Source organism: Lipotes vexillifer, unplaced genomic scaffold, assembly GCF_000442215.2.
Source record: "Lipotes vexillifer unplaced genomic scaffold, Lipotes_vexillifer_v1.1 scaffold911, whole genome shotgun sequence".
NCBI lineage: Eukaryota > Metazoa > Chordata > Mammalia > Artiodactyla > Lipotidae > Lipotes > Lipotes vexillifer.
In genome coordinates this window covers 1,944,756-1,963,586 of record NW_006781377.1, presented here as the reverse complement: position 1 = coordinate 1,963,586, position 18,831 = coordinate 1,944,756, and the positions used below count along the sequence as shown (strand labels likewise).

The 18,831-nt window shown below is 42.6% G+C and overlaps 1 protein-coding gene across 1 annotated transcript in view; it reads right to left on the bottom strand.

The window, feature by feature from the left end:
• GUCY2C (guanylate cyclase 2C) overlaps positions 1-18,831 on the bottom strand; it is a 70,499-nt gene that overhangs the window by 23,941 nt on the left and 27,727 nt on the right. Inside the window, exons 11-18 of the mRNA XM_007454632.1 lie at positions 16,024-16,105; positions 12,604-12,709; positions 9,329-9,391; positions 8,400-8,471; positions 7,747-7,851; positions 3,499-3,585; positions 2,226-2,358; positions 44-181 (exon numbers count right to left, since the gene is read on the bottom strand). Of these exons, the coding sequence (XP_007454694.1) occupies positions 44-181; positions 2,226-2,358; positions 3,499-3,585; positions 7,747-7,851; positions 8,400-8,471; positions 9,329-9,391; positions 12,604-12,709; positions 16,024-16,105 (786 nt within the window). The remainder of the gene's footprint in view (positions 1-43; positions 182-2,225; positions 2,359-3,498; positions 3,586-7,746; positions 7,852-8,399; positions 8,472-9,328; positions 9,392-12,603; positions 12,710-16,023; positions 16,106-18,831) is intronic.

Here is an 18,831-nt window from a genome sequence, read left to right as displayed (position 1 = left end):
TGCTGGGTCCCAGAGAAGACCCCCCGAAGGGTCAGACTCTCACCCTTCTGGTCCCGACAGCTGAGCGTGTAGAAGGTTTCTCTCCGCAGGATGATCTCCTGGGCGATGATCCCATAGCTGTACACATCTCCTTTCTGCGAGATGTTGGCTTGGCGCAGGTGCTCCGGGGCAGTCCACAGGTCTGTGCGTTCAGCATTGAGATGGCGAGGTTGAGGCGGGGGTGAGCGGCCCAGAGGTCCCCAACTTGCTTTTATTTTTAAGTCCCTCTACCAAGCTGATGCTGGTGATGGGGCAGAACACACACTTGCCTTCCAAGCTGACTAGGTAATGCCAGGATTTGGGTGAGGAGATATGGCAACACCTTCCCTAAAACTGCTTGGTTCACAGTTCTGAAAACCCTCAAGGTCTACCTAGACCAGCACCTGGGGTATAGGAAGCGCTCAGTAAATACTTGTGGGGTGAAGGCAGTAGAATGTAAGAGGCTGAGGATTTAATAGCTTACGGAACATATGGCATAAACCTATGAAAGCCTCTATAAATATCTTAAAACTATATATTTATATATTTTATGTAATATAAAACATTATAAATACATATATTGATAACGTTTCCTAAAAGAAAATAAAGACAGAACATTTGAACAAAGAGACCATCACTGATATTTTCTGGGTGTGACATACTGGCAGCCATGAAGTCAGCTATTATCCACAGATGTGTTTTCTTTGGTGCTCGCAGCATTATTTAAAAAAAGAATGTACACACTTTATTCACGTTTCACTAGTGTGCCTGCTATTCCTAGTGCTTTCCATCAAGTCTGCTTCACAAGAGTGAAGCACTCCTGTGTCCTGTGTTTGGCTCCTATATATAGACACTTGGGTTTTGGACCCCTATCACATATCTTATGTATAATAATGAGGGCATACAATTAATTATCCTCCAACATCCCTTGGAAGTTTTCCAGAATCACCTAGCTCCTTACAGACTTTTTGAGATTTCCACCTTCAGCATTTTCAATTAAATAAACCTACAGATTCATGTGTTTTCAGTACGGTGAGATGCTTAAGATGAAGCACACTTTCCTCATTTAGTTTTCCATCCAACTGTTCACTGCCTTTTTGAATTTATGTCTTGTGAATTCATGTGGCTTGTGATTCACGAACGACTGATCCTAATGGTTAAACTCGTGGGAAGGGAAATAAATCTACTTATGCTAAAATTTCCAATAACCGACCCCCACAGATAGGTAGGTATAACTGGATGATGTCCAGAAGGATAGGATTTGGCCTGCAGTTCATCTGATGCTGTGTCATGGTGAGTCATTTCATGAAGGTGAGTCATTTCATGAAAGAGATTTGCTCACTCCATGATGAGCACTGCTTGGCACACAGTAGGTCCTCAACAAGCACTTACTAGATTGAGTCCAATGTCCTAGCATCCTTGACATGACTGAAGAAGTGGGGGGCAGAACTCTAATTTTTCATCCATTAAGGGAAAACTAGAGGATTCCAAAGTAGAATTAGAGGTAGAATTTAGTTTTTGGATCCAGGTAGTATTTTGAGGCATATATGAGTCCTAGCCTTCTGAGGCTGTTTCACCCTGAATTCTAGTAAAGAACAGGTGAATGTTCAACATGAAAAGCCCTTTATATTCTACAAATCACTTTTTTGTGTGTTACTTTTTTGACCCTCATCACAATCCCGAAAGGGATAAGTATGAATATGTTTTACTGATAAGACTTTTTTCTTATCATCATCATTTCTTATCATTATCACAGATAAATGAATGAAGTCTAGAATTGGGAAACGGGTCCTCAGCCTTGTACTCTATCTTCTTGGGCAAACCTCTTAACCTCTGAGCTTCAATTCTGTCTTCTACAAATGAAGAGGGTTCGATCAGACGATTTCTAAGATCTCTTACTGCTCTAACTTCTGTATTTTTTCATGCAGTCCTGCTTCCACAAGCCGATAACTTCTTTATGATTTCTCCCTGATATCAAGGGACACACAGATGAAGGAAATCCACAGAGGAGATTTGTTCAACTCGACAAGCATGCACTGAACACTGAGAAGGGGGTAGTGCTGGAGAATGACCCAGCTGATGCCTCTTACAACTCCAAGTGTTTATTTTCTCATCAGTATCACCATTTCCTGAGCACCTTACATGGACTTGTGAGAAAAAAAAATTTTTTAAGTGGGAAACTAGTAAAAATTTCATTCATGACAGACCTTTTCTTGGAGGTAAAATGGAATTGCAGCCAAAATCAGTTATCTTCACCACCATTCTACTATCCACCACGCAGTTGGTGGATTTCAGACGACCATGTACTTCCGTCTTACTGGAGTGCAGATATGACATCCCCTGTAGTTTTTCAGATAACAGGAAAACAAAGAGATATGACACTTTTCAGCAGCTCCATTATTTTAAGGAAAGAAATGACGTTTTGAAATTATTTTGGCATGCAGATAGAATCACCATTAAATTTTAAATTTAATTCCATTAAGTTTAACTTTCAAAATGTTGTCAAAGCCCCAATATTTGCCTAAGCACTGCATCTAGTTTTGGAGTCTATTTAGGTGACACAGTAAAAGGCAATTGTCTGAAGAGTCTGTTTAGTAGTTGTATATAATATGAACCAAAGACTGATCCTATTTTTTTAAAGCGTTTCTGCTTACCACTTATTCTGTCTGTGACCTTGGGTATGTCTCTAGTCCTCTGCTACCTCAATGAAAAAATATGAATAAGGCCTTGCCTTCCTGAAGGGAGGAGTGAGGCTAGATTATTTCCTAAAGTCTAAACGGTTTCATTCTATTCTGAAATAGAATGAATGATTCATTCTGTTTTGAAAGAGGAAGCCCTTTTTGGGCTGATGTGCCTCCCCCTGGTGGCCAGAGGTGGTATTGCAGAAACTGGTGTTCGGCCTTGATCCCAGGGGTGAAATGTACCAAATAAGGTATTGTGTCACATTTTTTCCAACTGATTCTGATCCTATGTGACTTTCAAGTGATTTAAGACTGTATCACATAGCTTACTCTAGGGACTCGCTTTTCTTCATTCTTGAATGGGGCCCTAGTTACTGGTATCCACTTCCTTTTCATAGCACATCTGGGAAATATACATGTCCAGATTTATTATTGCCTCATGCAAGACGAATGCCTGCCCTTAATATTTTCTCTTACGAAGATGAGGATTCAGTCATCTTCTCTGAGACCTTACGTGATTTTTTTACTTCCAGCAAATCTGTGAAAATATGTGCCCCAAGCCCAATGTAGAAAGAATTTAATAATAAAAATAATAATGGCCAACATATATTGAATACCTGCTTGTCAGGTCTTATTCGGAGCACATGCATTGTTTCATAAAATCCTCACGACAACCCTATGACATAGGTACTATTTTTATTATCATTTTACAGATGAAGAGACCAATGCAATAGCTTGCTAGATCTGTTTTCCCAGATTTAACTTTCATAAATGTCTTTTGTGTTTGTGGGTCTCTTACCTTAGCAATGTCATACAAGACAGAGATCTTAAACTCCCAATCCATGAATGTACCATCAGGATAGGAAATTGTGTCATTTAAAACTTCCTGAGCAGGAGAAAAAGAAGAAGATGAGTTGTCTGAAGGAGGCTACTGTGGAAAGACTCTTATAGGCAAATAATGACTTTCTGATCATGAGGCCTTGGGCTCAGGAACAAGTTGGAACTCCATTGTCCTGGTTTTCCTGAACATGTGTTTCTTTTCTCTCTGATTTAAGAAACATTAGGTGGTTCTTATCCCAAGGAGATGACCAGGAGATGATCATAGATCCAATACACCAGTTCTTCCACCAGGAGTAAAGGAATGAGCAGGCACCTGCCAGGAGAGTGGGGTGGTGGGCTGAGACGCAGGCTCTGTCTCAGCAAAATTACCCTAGTGTTTTTCAACAAGGAATTGCTATTAGGAAATTCCTTCATTAGGCTATGTTTTCACTTACATGATCAACTGTATCCACTGGCTTAATACCTCTAAGTGTTTATTCTGTTTACTAAGTCCTCTGTCGTTAAGACAGAGCGCTTGGACTTTTGCGGGAACTGTAGGACCTAGAATTTTGAACTCACAGTATTAATGTGATGATGGTTCTATCAAGATACAGGGTTTTAACTAAGCTGAAAACTATTCTTCACAGTAAAACTAAACATCACCCTGAGAACCTAACAATAGTTTCTTGTTTGGGGAAAACGCTCAGTTTTTTTTTTTTTTTTTTTTTTTTTTTTTTTTTTTTTTTTTTTTTTTTTTTTTTTGCTGTACGCGGGCCTCTCACTGTTGTGGTCTCTCCCGTTGCGGAGCACAGGCTCCAGACGCGCAGGCTCAGCGGCCATGTCTCACGGGCCCAGCCGCTCCGCGGCATGTGGGATCTTCCCGGACCGGGGCACGAACCCGTGTCCCCTGCATCGGCAGGCGGACTCTCAACAACTGCGCCACCAGGGAAGCCCGAAAACGCTCAGTTTTAACTGAGGCACTGTACCAATAGTTTCCAACAGATGGTCCAAAGCCGTCAGTCATTTCAGATAACGGGCTGTGGATAGCAGGCCAAGTTAAGGGAGAGGAGTTCTGAGCAGACAAACCCTAAGTAACTCTTTCCTTGAGCACTGACATTTTTTACGTTTTTATTTGTTTACTTTCTCCTTACGAAAATGTCAACTCTGTGATAATCTTCATTTACTGGTATCTGCAACATCTAGTAAGTGTCGGGCACAGAATAGATGTTTGATAAATGTTTATTGCATGAATGAATCAACTGTTCCTAAACAAGGTTAGCCAAGGTTGCTGTATATATTTTTTAAATTAATTGAGTAATTTATGTTTGGGCTGCGTTGGGTCTTCGTTGCCGCGCGCGGGCTCTCTCTAGTTGCGGCGAACGGGGGCCACTCTTCATCGTGGTGCACAGGCTTCTCATTGTGGTGGCTTCTCTTGTTGTGGTGTGCAGGCTCTGGGCTCGCGGGCTTCGGTAGTTGTGGCACGCGGGCTCAGTAGTTGCGGCTCGCGGGCTCTAGAGCGCAGGCTCAGTAGTTGTGGTGCACGGGCTTAGTTGCTCCGCGGCATGTGCGATCTTCCCGGACCAGGGATCGAACCCATGTCCCGTGCATTAGCAGGCGGATTCTTAACCACTGTGCCACCAGGGAAGTCCTGGTTGCTGTATATTTATTAGATGGGAAGTATATTGTTTTTACTCTGTCTAGGGAGAGACTTTCTCATTTGTTTCCCCACAAAAGTAGTTTTCTGATGGGATTTGCCATGGATTGAAGCCTAAAAGGATTACATCAGGGAGGGGAATGTAGTTTGCAAAGGCACAGCCTTTGCTTTGAGGTTCACGATACAAAGGAGTGGATAAGTTTCCTGTAGAAGCTTCTGTGTGGTCTGCTCCCAGCATGAGTCAGCAATGCCAGATGGGGGGCCCAGGACCACTCAGGTAATTGAAGTTTCCCACCATAGGGTAGAGAGCCAAAAACACTACGTATATGATATTTAAATGTTGGCTGGGCATTTGTGAAACCCTTTGACCAGGCTCTGTTAATTGGAAATTTCTGTTGCACTGAAATCAAATGAATCAGATACGGTCTAGCCTTTGTATAGAAAACACTGAATTTTGAAAGACCTGAAATTGTTATTATTAGAAATGTGTTTATTTTATTATATCAGCAGCAATTTAAACGATCACTTTCAGCATCAATTAAAATGATCATATGGTCTTTCACCAAAGACCTTTTGATATGATGCATTAGAGTAATATTTTTTCTATTCGTAGAATTAACTGTATCTAGTTGTATTACACTTTTCATATACAACTGGCTTAGTTACCAGTATTTTATCTATAATTTTTCCATTTACATTCATAAATGTAATTAGTCTTTAATCACATTTAAGTATCAACTTTATGCTAGCCTTGTTGAATGTTAAATGAATTTAGAGGATGTTCATGTTTTTGTTTAACTTTAGAACAGTATTTACATAGATGATGAGAACAGTATTTACATAGATGATGAGAATTATTCATTGAAGTTTAGAAAAATTAAGCTGAATCTGGTTTTCTTTGTAATGGGAGTGTTAATTTCTTCTATTGTTACTGACTTCCTTAAGTTTTTACTTTGAGTCCAGTTTTCATGATTATACTGTTTCTGAAGTTTTTCCTTTTTTTTTAGATTTTTTTTAACTTAATAGTCATGACATTCTTTCATAATTGAAAGCATCTTTTTCATAGCTTTATTTTTTTTAATTTTCACTTTTGTGTATTTTTATGTTTGTTTTAGAGACTTAATTAGAAGTATGAAAAGCTTGTATGTTTTGTAGTTTTTTTTAAAAATAAACAACTCATGAATGCACTTTAAAAATTTACCAGTTTTATAGTAATTGAATTGTGAAGGTTTCCTGTCCTTAGGCCATAGTTATTCTTCTAAATTTTGCATTGAATACTTAGATTATTTTTTTAAGAGAGAATAGCATTTAGGGATATAATTGTTTTCTTTGAAGACAGATTTCAGTTTATGTCACACATACATTTTTAAAGCTACATTCTTTTTTTTTTTTTTTTTTCTTTTTTGGCCACGATGCGTGCAGCATGCAGGATCTTAGTTCAGTATCCAACTCGTGCCGCCTGCAGTGGAATTGCGGAGTCCTAACCACTGGATTGTCAGGGAACTCCCTCTTGTGTTCTTTTTTTTTTTTTTTAATTGAAGCTTATTGAACAAAAATATTTAAGTTATTAGTTCAGCACTTTTTATTATCTTAAAATTTTATTGAATTATGAATGTTTGGACCTCTTTGAAGCCGCTGCTGCCCCCAATATTAGTATTCTGGCTTTGTTGGGGAAAACGTTGAGGTTTTTAAGAGATACAAGGTCGGAAAGGAGCCCATAGGTAGGGTGACCACAATTCCTGGTTTGTTTGGGGCCAGTTGCAGTTTATGTCTGCTGTTACCACATAATTATTTTGGTACCCCCTTTCATTCTCAAAGGATCCTGAGAATGAAATTATATGGTCACCCTACCCAAAGGTATTTAAAAGGCTGAAAGCTCTTGTAACATATGCCTAGAAAGTGCTCAAGGTGAGCAGCAAATATTTTGATGCTCTTTGAAGCAATTGTCCTGGTTTCCTTCCTGCCCCTCCCCTTTGTTTCGACACCTGACTTTGTTTTTTGTATGAATGCTTCTGTGTGTGCCTGCCCTTCTGAACTAGCCAATGATTTCATATTCTTAGCTCGATAGTTGGTTCTTCCCAAGAACTTGCCTCAGTCCTGTCTTTCTTTTTCTGCTTTGGACTTGTTCAGCCAGAATTCCTGACCCCATCTGGCAACTCCTGGGTCATCCTCAATCCTTCCCAAGGGAGACAATGGTAGGATTTAGACAGGAGAACTAGGACTTATGAACAAGCCTCCTTGCTATCGTAATGACCATCCAGTTTCCTTTTAATACAAAAGCAAGTATGCCAGTAAAATAAAATGAATCAAGAGGCAATCACTATTCCACATCTGTTCTTTGTTTTTTCAAGTCTACACTCCTGAATATTTTTTAGCTAGTATTCTTATAAAGATATAATATGGATGACTGACAAAGTCTGAGTGATCTAGTTTGACAAGCATATGGGCCCATACACTTTTCCTGATAACTCTCTGATATTATTTCACTGAGTGAGCCTTTAAAATCGCTACTAAATATTCTTTTTTGCATATGGTTGGCTAGTTAGGGAATTGGAAATGATCCTGGTTCCTTACCCGGAGGGATCCTCTCTCGCAGTACTCAATCACCCCAAAGATCATGGAATCAAGCTTCACCGTGCCGTAGAACTTGGTTAGGTTGTAATAGTCAATCTGGAGCAACTAAGATATAACATGTTTATTTACAAAGCAAGTCAGCCAGAAAGGAGCGCCTGAGTAAAAACTAATATGTTTCGCGGCGGAAGAGGCCACAGCAGTGAGAGGCCCGCATACCGTAAAAAAAAAAAAAAAACCGCAAAAAATAAATAAAAACTAGTATGTTAATAAAACATGCCGTGTCTCAGATCTCTGGGAAGATGTATTGCTCTTGATACAATGAAGTGTCAGTTCATTTCCTACTGCACTTGGAATTACATCTTACCCCACAGCCTTTCTTTTGTCAGCAAGGGGACTTGAATACAAACCTTTGAGTACTCTCAAATCACATCAGGACCAGTTTCTAGGACATGCCAACATGTTTTACACCATCAAAAATCACTCTTCAACATATTTTGGTACAATTTTCAGCGAGTATGGTCACCCATTTCTTGGTCTGAGGGCTTCTCTGTCAGCATCCCCAATAACACTTTGCTCCACCAGGGACCTCAACGCTTGGGGAAAATGGAGTGAAGCTATTTCTCACTTAAACGTTTTAAGTAAGGGACGCATACCTTGTTCAATTCTATCTTCTGTTTCTCGGTGAAATTGCCATCGTTGTGCTTCAGATCCTTTAGAATCACTCGCTGCAAAGATCCATTGAATTAAGGAGATAATGTAGCATGACCACTCATATGCATGTTACAATTTGCTCACGTGTCTATCTTTCCACAATACTGTAAGCTCTCGAGAGTGGTAACACTTTTTTTTTTTTTTCTTGCGTTATGAGGGCCTCTCACTGTTGTGGCCTCTCCCATTTGCGGAGCACAGGCTCCGGACGCGCAGGCTCAGTGGCCATGGCTCACGGGCCCAGCCGCTCCGCGGCATGTGGGATCTTCCCGAAACGGGGCACGACCCCGCGTCTCCTGCATCGGCAGGCGGACTCTCAAGCACTGCGCCACCAGGGAAGCCCGAGAGTGGTAACACTTTTATTGCTGTTTATATCCTTGGTAACTAGTGCCTGGGATATGGTAGGCTCAGATGGGAATGTTTCTTAAAAATGACTAAATGAAAAGAAAGGAAGTAAGGAAGGCAGGAAGGGAGGAAGGGAGAGAGAGAGAGGGAGGGAGGGAGGGAGGGGGGGAGGGAAAGAAGATATAAAAGCCCCCTATGGGATTGTCATATTCCCACTGCAATGAGCCGAAATATACACAGGGGTGCCTGGACTGCTCTGAATCTCTTTAATTTTTCCTTTTCCTTCCTTCACTCTCTCCCTCTTAAAAATTCTATTTTTCCTTCAATATACTCATGACTTGTGAGTGTTGTAACCCTTGAAGCAGAGCCCTGCCCACCCCTGTGAAAGGCTCCAAGAACAGCCCTTGGGGTCAGCCCGGGAACCCCGGCCATCACACTGCCAACATCAGAGCTGGGGCGACAATGAGTCAGAAGGCCCAGCACATACCCCTGATTGAGAGTTCAGAAGAGCAGAGGAGACTAGAGTCACCTTTTTGTCGTACTTGCACTGTCGTAGTCTCTGGATTGTATCACGTCTCTTGTCATCATCGATCTGGCACAAAGAAAGGCCAATTATTCCAGAAGCTCCATATCTAGTTTCCCCACCCCACCCCCCACCTGCCAGTCAAGGCTGAGAGGCTCTGCGGGTGGGCTGTATCTGTTGTAGTTTGCTCACAGCACTCTGGGCAGGCTCAGAAAAACTGTCATAATTGACTTGTGTTCCCTATCATTCTCACGTTCTCCCTCCAACGCTATCTTCCTTCCAACTATCCGCCAGCTTAACCCTGAGTTTTCCTCCCTTCCTCCTGTGGCTTATTTCAGCCAGCGATTTCCTTTGCTTCCTTCTCTCTCAGCTCCCCCATCTATTGGGAGCCATTGCCTGTAGCCCCAGACAGATGCTCTTAGGGGAGCATGTTGTGCATCTGAGTTGCGAACTCATGCCTAAATGCCCAAGTGGCAACGCAAGTGAGGACACTGTGCTGGGGCTTCAGAAGGCAGCCTCATCAGCTCTGGGTTCAGCTTGGAGTAGCCAGATCATCTGATGCCATTCCAAGATGTTTGTATTTGGTAATTAATGTTTTAAAAAGTTAAATATGGAATGAAACACAACACACACACACACACACACACACATGCACCTACAGGCTAGTATGGCTCTTGGTCTGCCAGTCTAAAGGCAGAAAAAAGATTGAGAACTATTGCATCTTTCCACTTGATTCTCATAAAAACCTGTGTATTATATTTGTTAAAACTTACCTCATAGGGACATTTTGAAAATGTGAGTGAAATAAGTTATATCCAATTCCAAGCATGATGCCCAGCACAATGCAGATTAATAAATGTCACTTGTCTCCCCTTCTCCTGTTTCTCATTTTATACACGAGGTACAAAAGGGTTACATGATACCACATGTGGCCTAAGAACACATGGAACCCAAGCATGACTTCTTGTCTAGTATTCTTTTCACCCTCTCAGGCCTCGATACGTCACTTAAACCATTTGAGCCTCAGTCCCTTCCTTATCTGGGCAATCCTAACTCAGAGGTATACCTGGGAATCAACTGAGACAAACTTTGTGACATTTTCTTGCAAACAAAGGCGTTTTATCCTCAAATGAGTCCTCTGCATCTTTACCATTTTTTTCTGTCTGTTGCTCTCCCCTGGGGCTTTGCTGACTTCTCTCCCTCTGGCTGCCTTGGTTTTCTGACCCTCTCTCTTCTAGCCCAGGATGCTTTCTTCATCATCTCACCCCTTAGTCTTGCTTCCTTATCCAGAGCTTGAACCACTGCCTGTCTGGTTGTGTGGCATTTCCCCCTCTTGCTGACTTTGCCTCCTCCCGGCCCTGCCGGACTCAGAGCAACGGAAGACCTCTCCATATGGCCAATTCCCAGACGCCTGCTCCCTAGCTGGGCTGCACCTCAGAGTGACAGCGACTCCCCAATGCTCTGAATCACTTCTAACCTTCCTCCTTCTCGGTTACTGTCCCCAAGACCTATTCCTTAGCCAACTGATGAATTAACTCAGAAAAATTCTGTCATGCCTGACAAGGGGTAGATGGGGTATACTCCTAGGAGTATTTATATTTTAAGAAAATGCGCAGAGATACAATGTTTTAGGCCTAACCCCAAAGAACAAAGTGCAATATTGGGGTTTTGAGGCAGTGGGGGAGGCTTGTGAGGAGTGGAGCCATGGCTGGACACGGCAGAGGTGAACCACGTGGGAGCCCATCCTCGGGTCACACCAGAGGCAGGGGACCACTCACTCCTTCTAAAGGTCTCCTCTCCCCTTCCCAGGGTACTGCCGGTAAGTCATTCAGGTCAATAAATTCTCTCTTTGAAAATCCAATAATCTGACGATTGTTTACATTTTACTGTGAATGACCACAAGATCGATTTCATCCTGACACTTGCCTGAGACAGATTGGTCTTTTTTTTTTTTAATTTAAAAAATATTTATTTATTTGGTGAGTTAGTTGGTTAACTTTTCGGCCACACTGCACAGCATGCGGGATCTTAGTTCCCTGACCAAGGTTCGAACCCGTGCCTCTTGCAGTGGAAGCTCGGAGTCCTAACCGCTGGACTGCCGGGAAAGTCCCTGGTCTTTGCCACCAGCACCTTTATTCTTGTGGTTCAGGATGTAACAGGAGCATCACTTCCGAGCGTGGCGCATTTCTGGAGGATGGGAAGATCCAGTCCTTGCACAGCCGTGAGGGGACCTGAGGCACCAGAGTGCAGTGTGCAGGACTTGGGGTGGAATGCCAGGAGCTGGCGGAGAGGCTCCAAGCACAAACCTGACCCATGAAGCAATTTTACTTTTGCTGATTCTAGGCAGGGAGGCACCCCGGGTCACACGATCCTGTTGGCTTGGCCCTACTCTGAGGGACCCTGCTCACTCCTTCACGTGGAGGTTCTGGAACTCCATCTCCTCTTAGTATGCTTCGGTATAAAACCTCTGATAAGGCTGTGGTGTATGGTCAATGTTAGGATCGTGGTCTTCACGGTTACACAGACTGGGTTCACGTTGCGGCCACGCTCCTGAAATTCTAGCCCTGTTGCCTCAAAGTGCTCGGGAACAATGAAATGGGTCAATGCATCTGGCAAGTAACAAGTGCTCAGGAAATGTTAGCTGTTACCATTTGTAGCAATCTGACTCACTGGTTGTGTGTGACCCTGCCCTGCTTCTCAACTCTTTGCCCTTCAATTTCCTCATCGGCAAAGTTATGATGATAAAGTTCATCTCATGAGGTCCCTGTGGGGAGCAGGTAAGACCACTTAGGTCCCGCATCAACCTCAGTGGAGGGGAGGAGTTATCACGGGCTGCTGCTGAGACTTCCTGGCTGAGGGAGATCGTGGGCAAATACCAGCAGAGACCTCTCTTTTCAGCAACAAGCAGGTAAGTCACACGTCCTCAGTGTAGGCAGAGCAGCTCCCCAAGGTTTAGAAGAACTCAAATGCTCTACCCATTTCCGTATCCCTTCCATAAAAAATTCTCACTCTGTGCATTCCTCTTCTGGGTCAGATGCAAAGAATGAGTAACACGCCATATCTCAGCCTCCACGGAAGTGTTCATTGATTCAAGTAGCTGACATTTAGTACAATGAAGAGCCAAGGGAAAGACAGGAAGCTGAGAGTTAGAAAACATCTAAGTCTTGGATTCTGAAAGACATGATCGTGGCCTGGAACATTTCATACCATGTACCAAAGTCTTGTCAAATCCCTGGCAAGTTGCACCAGCCCTTGCATTCACCAGGTAAGGGACACCTTACCTTTAGGCTAACATGGTTGGTCTCATTGGACTCCAGGGGAAAGATATTTTCAGGAGGAATGTGGAACCACTTTTTCTGACGAAGTGCATAGTCTCCCTTATATTTTCTGTGAAAGGAATAGAACCAGCCAATAGGTTTTTATTAGTATTCATGCCATTCGGTTTCTGAACACTAGGAGAAATCTAGAGCTATGATGCCCTCAGGTGGATACGTGGTGAGTACAGCTGGCCCAATGGTGTGACTCCATGTTTTCCAAACTGGTGAGTTCTGGCCTTTTGTGGACCTGTAAGCATTTCTGATGGTCTTCTGTACTCTTTCTTTTTTTTTCTTTTTCATTTCACTTTCTCAGATCCTTCACTAAGGCAACCCTTTATTATAATAAAAAATTTGAACTGGGCTTCCCTGGTGGCGCAGTGGTTGAGAGTCCGCCTGCCGATGCAGGGGACACGGGTTCGTGCCCCGGTCTGGGAAGATCCCACATGCCGCGGAGCGGCTGGGCCCGTGAGCCATGGCCGCTGAGCCTGCGCGTCTGGAGCCTGTGCTCCACAACGGGAGAGGCCACAACAGTGAGAGGCCTGCGTACAGCAAAAAAAAAAAAAATTTCAACTGATGTCACAGAAAGAGTGAGGCGAAAACAGAGGATACATCAGATTCCTAAGTAAGCCAGTTCCTCTTCGGCATCTGTGCCTTTTAAAAAATCCATTAAGAAAACAGAAAAGCACAGAGAAAAATGTAACAACATGTAACCCAACATTCAAAATGTCAAGAATTTGTGATTGTTTCCCTCAGATAGTATAGACAAAGCAGCATTCTTGGGTTATAGGAATGCACACTCACAACTTTACAGACATTGCCAAATTGTTTCCCAAAGCGGTTGCACCAATTTGCCCTCCCACTGTGAAAATTCCCATTTCCTCCGTATTCTTAACAACATTTGGTATTGTTTAACTTTTTTTAACCCTTAGGATGTATGTGAAATGGTGTTTGTTGCTTTGTATTTCATTTTCTTGATTATTAGAGAGATTAAATATCTTTTCAAATATTTTCTAGCTATTTTATAGAGTTGCCTATTCATAATTTTGCCCATTTTTTCTATTGCATTGTCTTTGCCTTATTTTTTTACAAGAGTCCCTTATAAATTCTGCAAAACAAACCTTTTGTCCTTTGATGCGTTGCAAATGCCTTCTTCTGGTTTATGGCTTTATTGAGCTTTGCTGTATCAAATGTTTTGATTTTATTAAGGTCATGGTTATATTATTTTCTTCTTTGACTTTTCTTTTTTATCTTGACTGAGAAGTCTTTTCCTACTTGAGACATAAAGTCATTTTCTATTAATTTCTTGAGTTTGCTTTCTCACATTTAGGTCTGTAATCCATTTACAATCCATATGGAATGAACTTTATCTTTGTGTATTGTTTCAGGTAAGGCTTTAATTTCATTTTTTTCCTGTTGAGAGCCTACTGTTCCAACATCATCTCCCAACTGACTCACAATGTTCCCATCATATGCCAAGTTCTCACGCTTGCTCGTGTCAGATTCTAGAATCTGTATTCTTTTCCACTGGCTTATTTGTCCCTGAGTTTGTCTTTGCTTGTGCTCATTTGACAAACTCCTACTCACCTTCTCAAGGTCATTGATGATGACTTTGTGAATGTCCCCTAGGCAGAAATGATTATTCTCTTCCTATGCTTCCATCTAACTCTGACTATTCCTCTATTAGATACATATAAAATAGTATATTATTGGCCAAAGATTTTGGTCCTAAGACCTGGTGGCAAGTGGTGTGACTATTAGGGCCTTGAAGGCTCCCAGACTCTCATCTCTGCACTGCAGAAGACTCTTGGGACTCCACAGAGCCAACTGCCATTCATATTGAATTAGAGGATGCTATAAATCATTCACTACTTTTCTTGCATAGCTGTTGGAATGGAAAACTATAAGAATAACATCTGTCTTCCATATCTCCTCATGGACACAGTATTGCTCTCGCCATTACGAAGCCCTATCTCTGCCTTCCCTGCTTAGAGAAAATGGAAAATGCCTGTTTCCACCTGTTACTGTTTCTTACTTTGTGATTCATCCTATCTTAAGCTGACGCCCATTTGGACTTGGTGTCTGAGGGACAATAGCCACATCTGTGGCCCTGCTATTGGCTGCCTTTACTCTCCTCAAATTTTGGTTTCCTCTTACCTTCAACTAAATGGTCACCATACACTGTAAATCATCTCTTACATTTCTTGGTAATACAGAGTCACAGGAGTCAAGCTCTGCCTTTAGACTGAAGAGAACAATCTACCCGCTTTCCTGCAGAAACCTTTAATTGACATGCAACAGACTGGACTCTCATCATGAGAAGGCACAGTGACACACAGACCAACGCGTGTGATACATAGAGAAAAACTGTTGTCTGGTTTAGTTAGGAAATGGGAGTGATCCTGATACTATAATGGGATAGAAAGTTTTGTGTGTTTAACACACACAGATTAGGAGGTAGTGTGGGACTCACTCATTCATTTATATACTCAAGAAATATTTCTGAGTATACAGACTATGTCTCTGGCACTACACTAGGCTCTTCATATGTCCAAGCTGAGTAGAACAATCATGGAACTGATGGTCAGAAGGACTGAGTTCTACCTTTGGCCCAACACAGTCTCTGGTGATGTGATTCCAGACAAGCCATTTGGCTTTCTGGGTCTCTCTTTCCTCAGGCTAAAGCAGGAGGTTTGGAATGTATGATTTCTAAAGCCTCTTCCGGCCTGAAAGTATGTAATATAGAGACTCTGAAACTGCCCACGATATACTAATAAAACAGCAGAAATAGCTATTTCTACCGGTAGAAAGCCTGGTACATGGTCACGATATGGACCTTATTTCAACTCCTCACAGCAGTTCAGATGAGGACACTGAAGCTGAGTAACATTTTTTTTTTTTTTTTTTTTTGCGGTACGCGGGCCTCTCACCGCTGTGCGCCTCTCCCGTTGCGGAGCACAGGCTCCGGACGCGCAGCCTCAGCGGCCATGGCTCACGGGCCCAGCCGCTCGGCGGCACGTGGGATCTTCCCGGACCGGGGCACGAGCCCGCGTGCCCTCCATCGGCAGGCGGACTCTCAACCACTGCGCCACCAGGGAAGCCCAGTAACATGTTTAAGTTGCTAATAATATGGTTAACACCACACGACCGGTAAAGTCCAGAACTGGGATTTGAGTTCAAACGTCTCTGAGGGCAAAGCTCTAATCCACCCACTGAGTAATGTTCTGCCCTTGATAGAGTCTTTGATGCTGAATGCCTTCATGATCTTAGCTCTATCCAGAGAGCTTCTTGTGAATGTATACTATCATCCAGAGACGTGCCTTCTCCCTCTCGCCCCCTTCCCTCTCTGAGTGGGGAGCACAGCAGGTTAGAGGGGCTGGAAGGTACCTGAGCACCAGGAGGGCGCCGAGCAGGAGCAGGGCCACGGCCGCCGTGAGAGTGAAGACGGCGACCATCAGCATTTGAGGGCCTGGGGCAGAGAAGATGGTGAAAACGCACCAGTAAGGACCTTTGAAAAGACAATGCGCACACCCCACAAGATCCTAGTTGTGTAATATAACTTGAGGATGGGGAAAAGGAGAGACCTTTGAAGCTATCCGTCTTTTAGAGAAAGACAAACATCATACGATATCACTTATATGTGGAATCTAAAAAAATGATACAAACGAACTTATTTACAAAACAGAAACAGACTCACAGACTTCAAAACAAACAAACTTAAACACAAACAAGCTTAAAAACAAACAAACTTAAAACAGACTTCGAAACAAGCTTAAGTAAAAACAAACTTAAAACAGACTTAAAAACAAACAAACGTAAAAACAAACTTACGGTCACCAAAGGAGAAAAGTGGGAGGGAGGGATAAATTAATTAGAAGTTTAGGATAAACATATACACACTACTGTATACAAAATAGATAATCAACAAGGGCCTACTGTATAGCACAGGGAACTCTACTCAATATTCTCTTAATAACCTCTATGGGAAAAGAGTCTGAAAAAGAATGGATATAGGTATATGCATAACTGAAGCACTTTGCTGTACACCTGAAACTAACACAACATTATAAATCAACTATATTCCAATATAAAATAAAAATTAAATTTAAGAAAGATATCTGTCTTTTATTAATCTCTTCATTGGTAATACAGATCCTGCATCCTTGGTCTATGAGGAAAACTGTCTGGAATGTGCCCCAAAGTGGCTTAATTTCATCTACCCTTATAGTTTAGATATCTCGTTTCTTACAGGAATCATCAAATGTTACAAGGACATAAAATAGTTTCTGGCACACAAATAATTTTGGTGGGAAGACTATCCGATGTCTTTGAAACCAATATACCTAAGGAGGATTCATAGAGGAAGAAATAGACAACTGTTTTTCAATACAGAGAACACATCGGAGGAAAAGTAGGACAGTGTGGAATGAACAGTACATGACAGTGTTGCCCACTGGTCCTTTCCAAGCTCAACCGGGTCATTGAGGGAAGTCCATGAAAAAGGTAAGGAATTTGATTTATTAGCATGTAGGTGAAGCTGTGTAGAAGGAGGAATTTGAGAGACTCGCAGAAGAGTCCGTGGAATTCAGGAAAACGTGGATCCAACCCAACAAAGCACTGAAGCAGACTCTGGGTGTGCAGAGGACTAAGCCTAGATTAAGAAGGACAACAACAATAATAAAACTGTACAAGAGGGTTTCCCTTGTGGCACAGTGGTTAAGAATCCGCCTGCCAATGCAGGGGAAGATCCCACATGCCATGAAGCAACTAAGCCCGTGTGCTACAATACTAAGCCTGCGCTCTAGAGCCTGAGCTCTGCAACAAGACAAGCCACTGCAATGAGAAGCCCTCACACTGCAGAGAAGAGTAGCCCTGGCTGGCTCGCCACAACTAGAGAGAGCCGTGCACAGCAATGAAGACCCAATGCAGCCAAAAATAAATTTAAAAGAAAAAAAAAAAAACTGTACAAGAAAGTCGTTGGTCAAACATGCCTCAGCAGATCCCTATTAGAATAGGAAGTTAGAGGGTTCAAGAAGAAGAAATGGAATGGATTCCAAGCAACAGATAGTGTGTAAGAAGCTGGAAGGTAATAGCAATACGGTGAAGGAGACAGGTTTTTCTTTATAGCATAAATAAGAGAGACCCAATCAGAAACTCTAGGGAAGAATGATCAAGGAAGGCGCAATCTAAAAATAAAACGAAGTAAAATAGTTTGAGAATTTGGAATTTAAAAAATCCATTTGTGTGTGTGTGTCACAAAGGAGAGACATTGGAGTTATACAGAAAGAAATGTTATCCTGACATGCTATCTAGCTTTATAAAAATAATAATAATAGGGCTTCCCTGGTGGCGCAGTGGTTGAGCGTCCTCCTGCCAATGCAGGGGACACGGGTTCGTGCCCCGGTCCGGGAAGATCCCACGTGCCGCGGAGCGGCTAGGCCCGTGAGCCATGGCCGCTGAGCCTGTGCGTCCGGAGCTTATGCTCCACAACGGGAGAGGCCACAACAGTGAGAGGCCCGCGTACAGCAAAAAAAAAAAATAATAATAATAATAATGAAAATGTTTAGTAATTTTCAACTGATAGGTAAATGACAGAGGGCTTCATATGGCTACCAAAAAAATATTATCAGCCCAGACAAATTAAAGCAAAATACGGGAGAATTTGGGAGGTGGGAAGGAGGTAGAAGAAAGGAAAGTGACACTAACGTCTTCATCTTACAAAGCTGGGAAGCAAGAACTTTTATATATACTTGATGTATTCTCTCTCATGGCACCATAACGTAGACCCTTGAGGGCATGGCCGGTGTTCTGTCTGCTCATCCTGATACCTTTAGCATGCAGCACCAGACCTGGTACCTGGTCACGTATTAATAAAAAATTATTGAATAAATAAATAATTGAATAAAAACTTGGCCCTGCTCATCTCACTCTCTGAGAAGAGGCAAAGAAAAATGCCCAAATAATATATGTAAATAAATTCACATTAAAAAAATCTCTTGGGATTCCCTGGTGGCGCAGTGGTTGACAGTCCGCCTGCCGATGCAGGGGACACGGGTTCGTGCCCCGGTCCGGGAAGATCCCACATGCCGCGGAGCGGCTGGGCCCGTGGGCCATGGCCGCTGGGCCTGCACGTCCGGAGCCTGTGCTCCGCAACGGGAGAGGCCACGGCAGTGAGAGGCCCGCATACCGCAATAA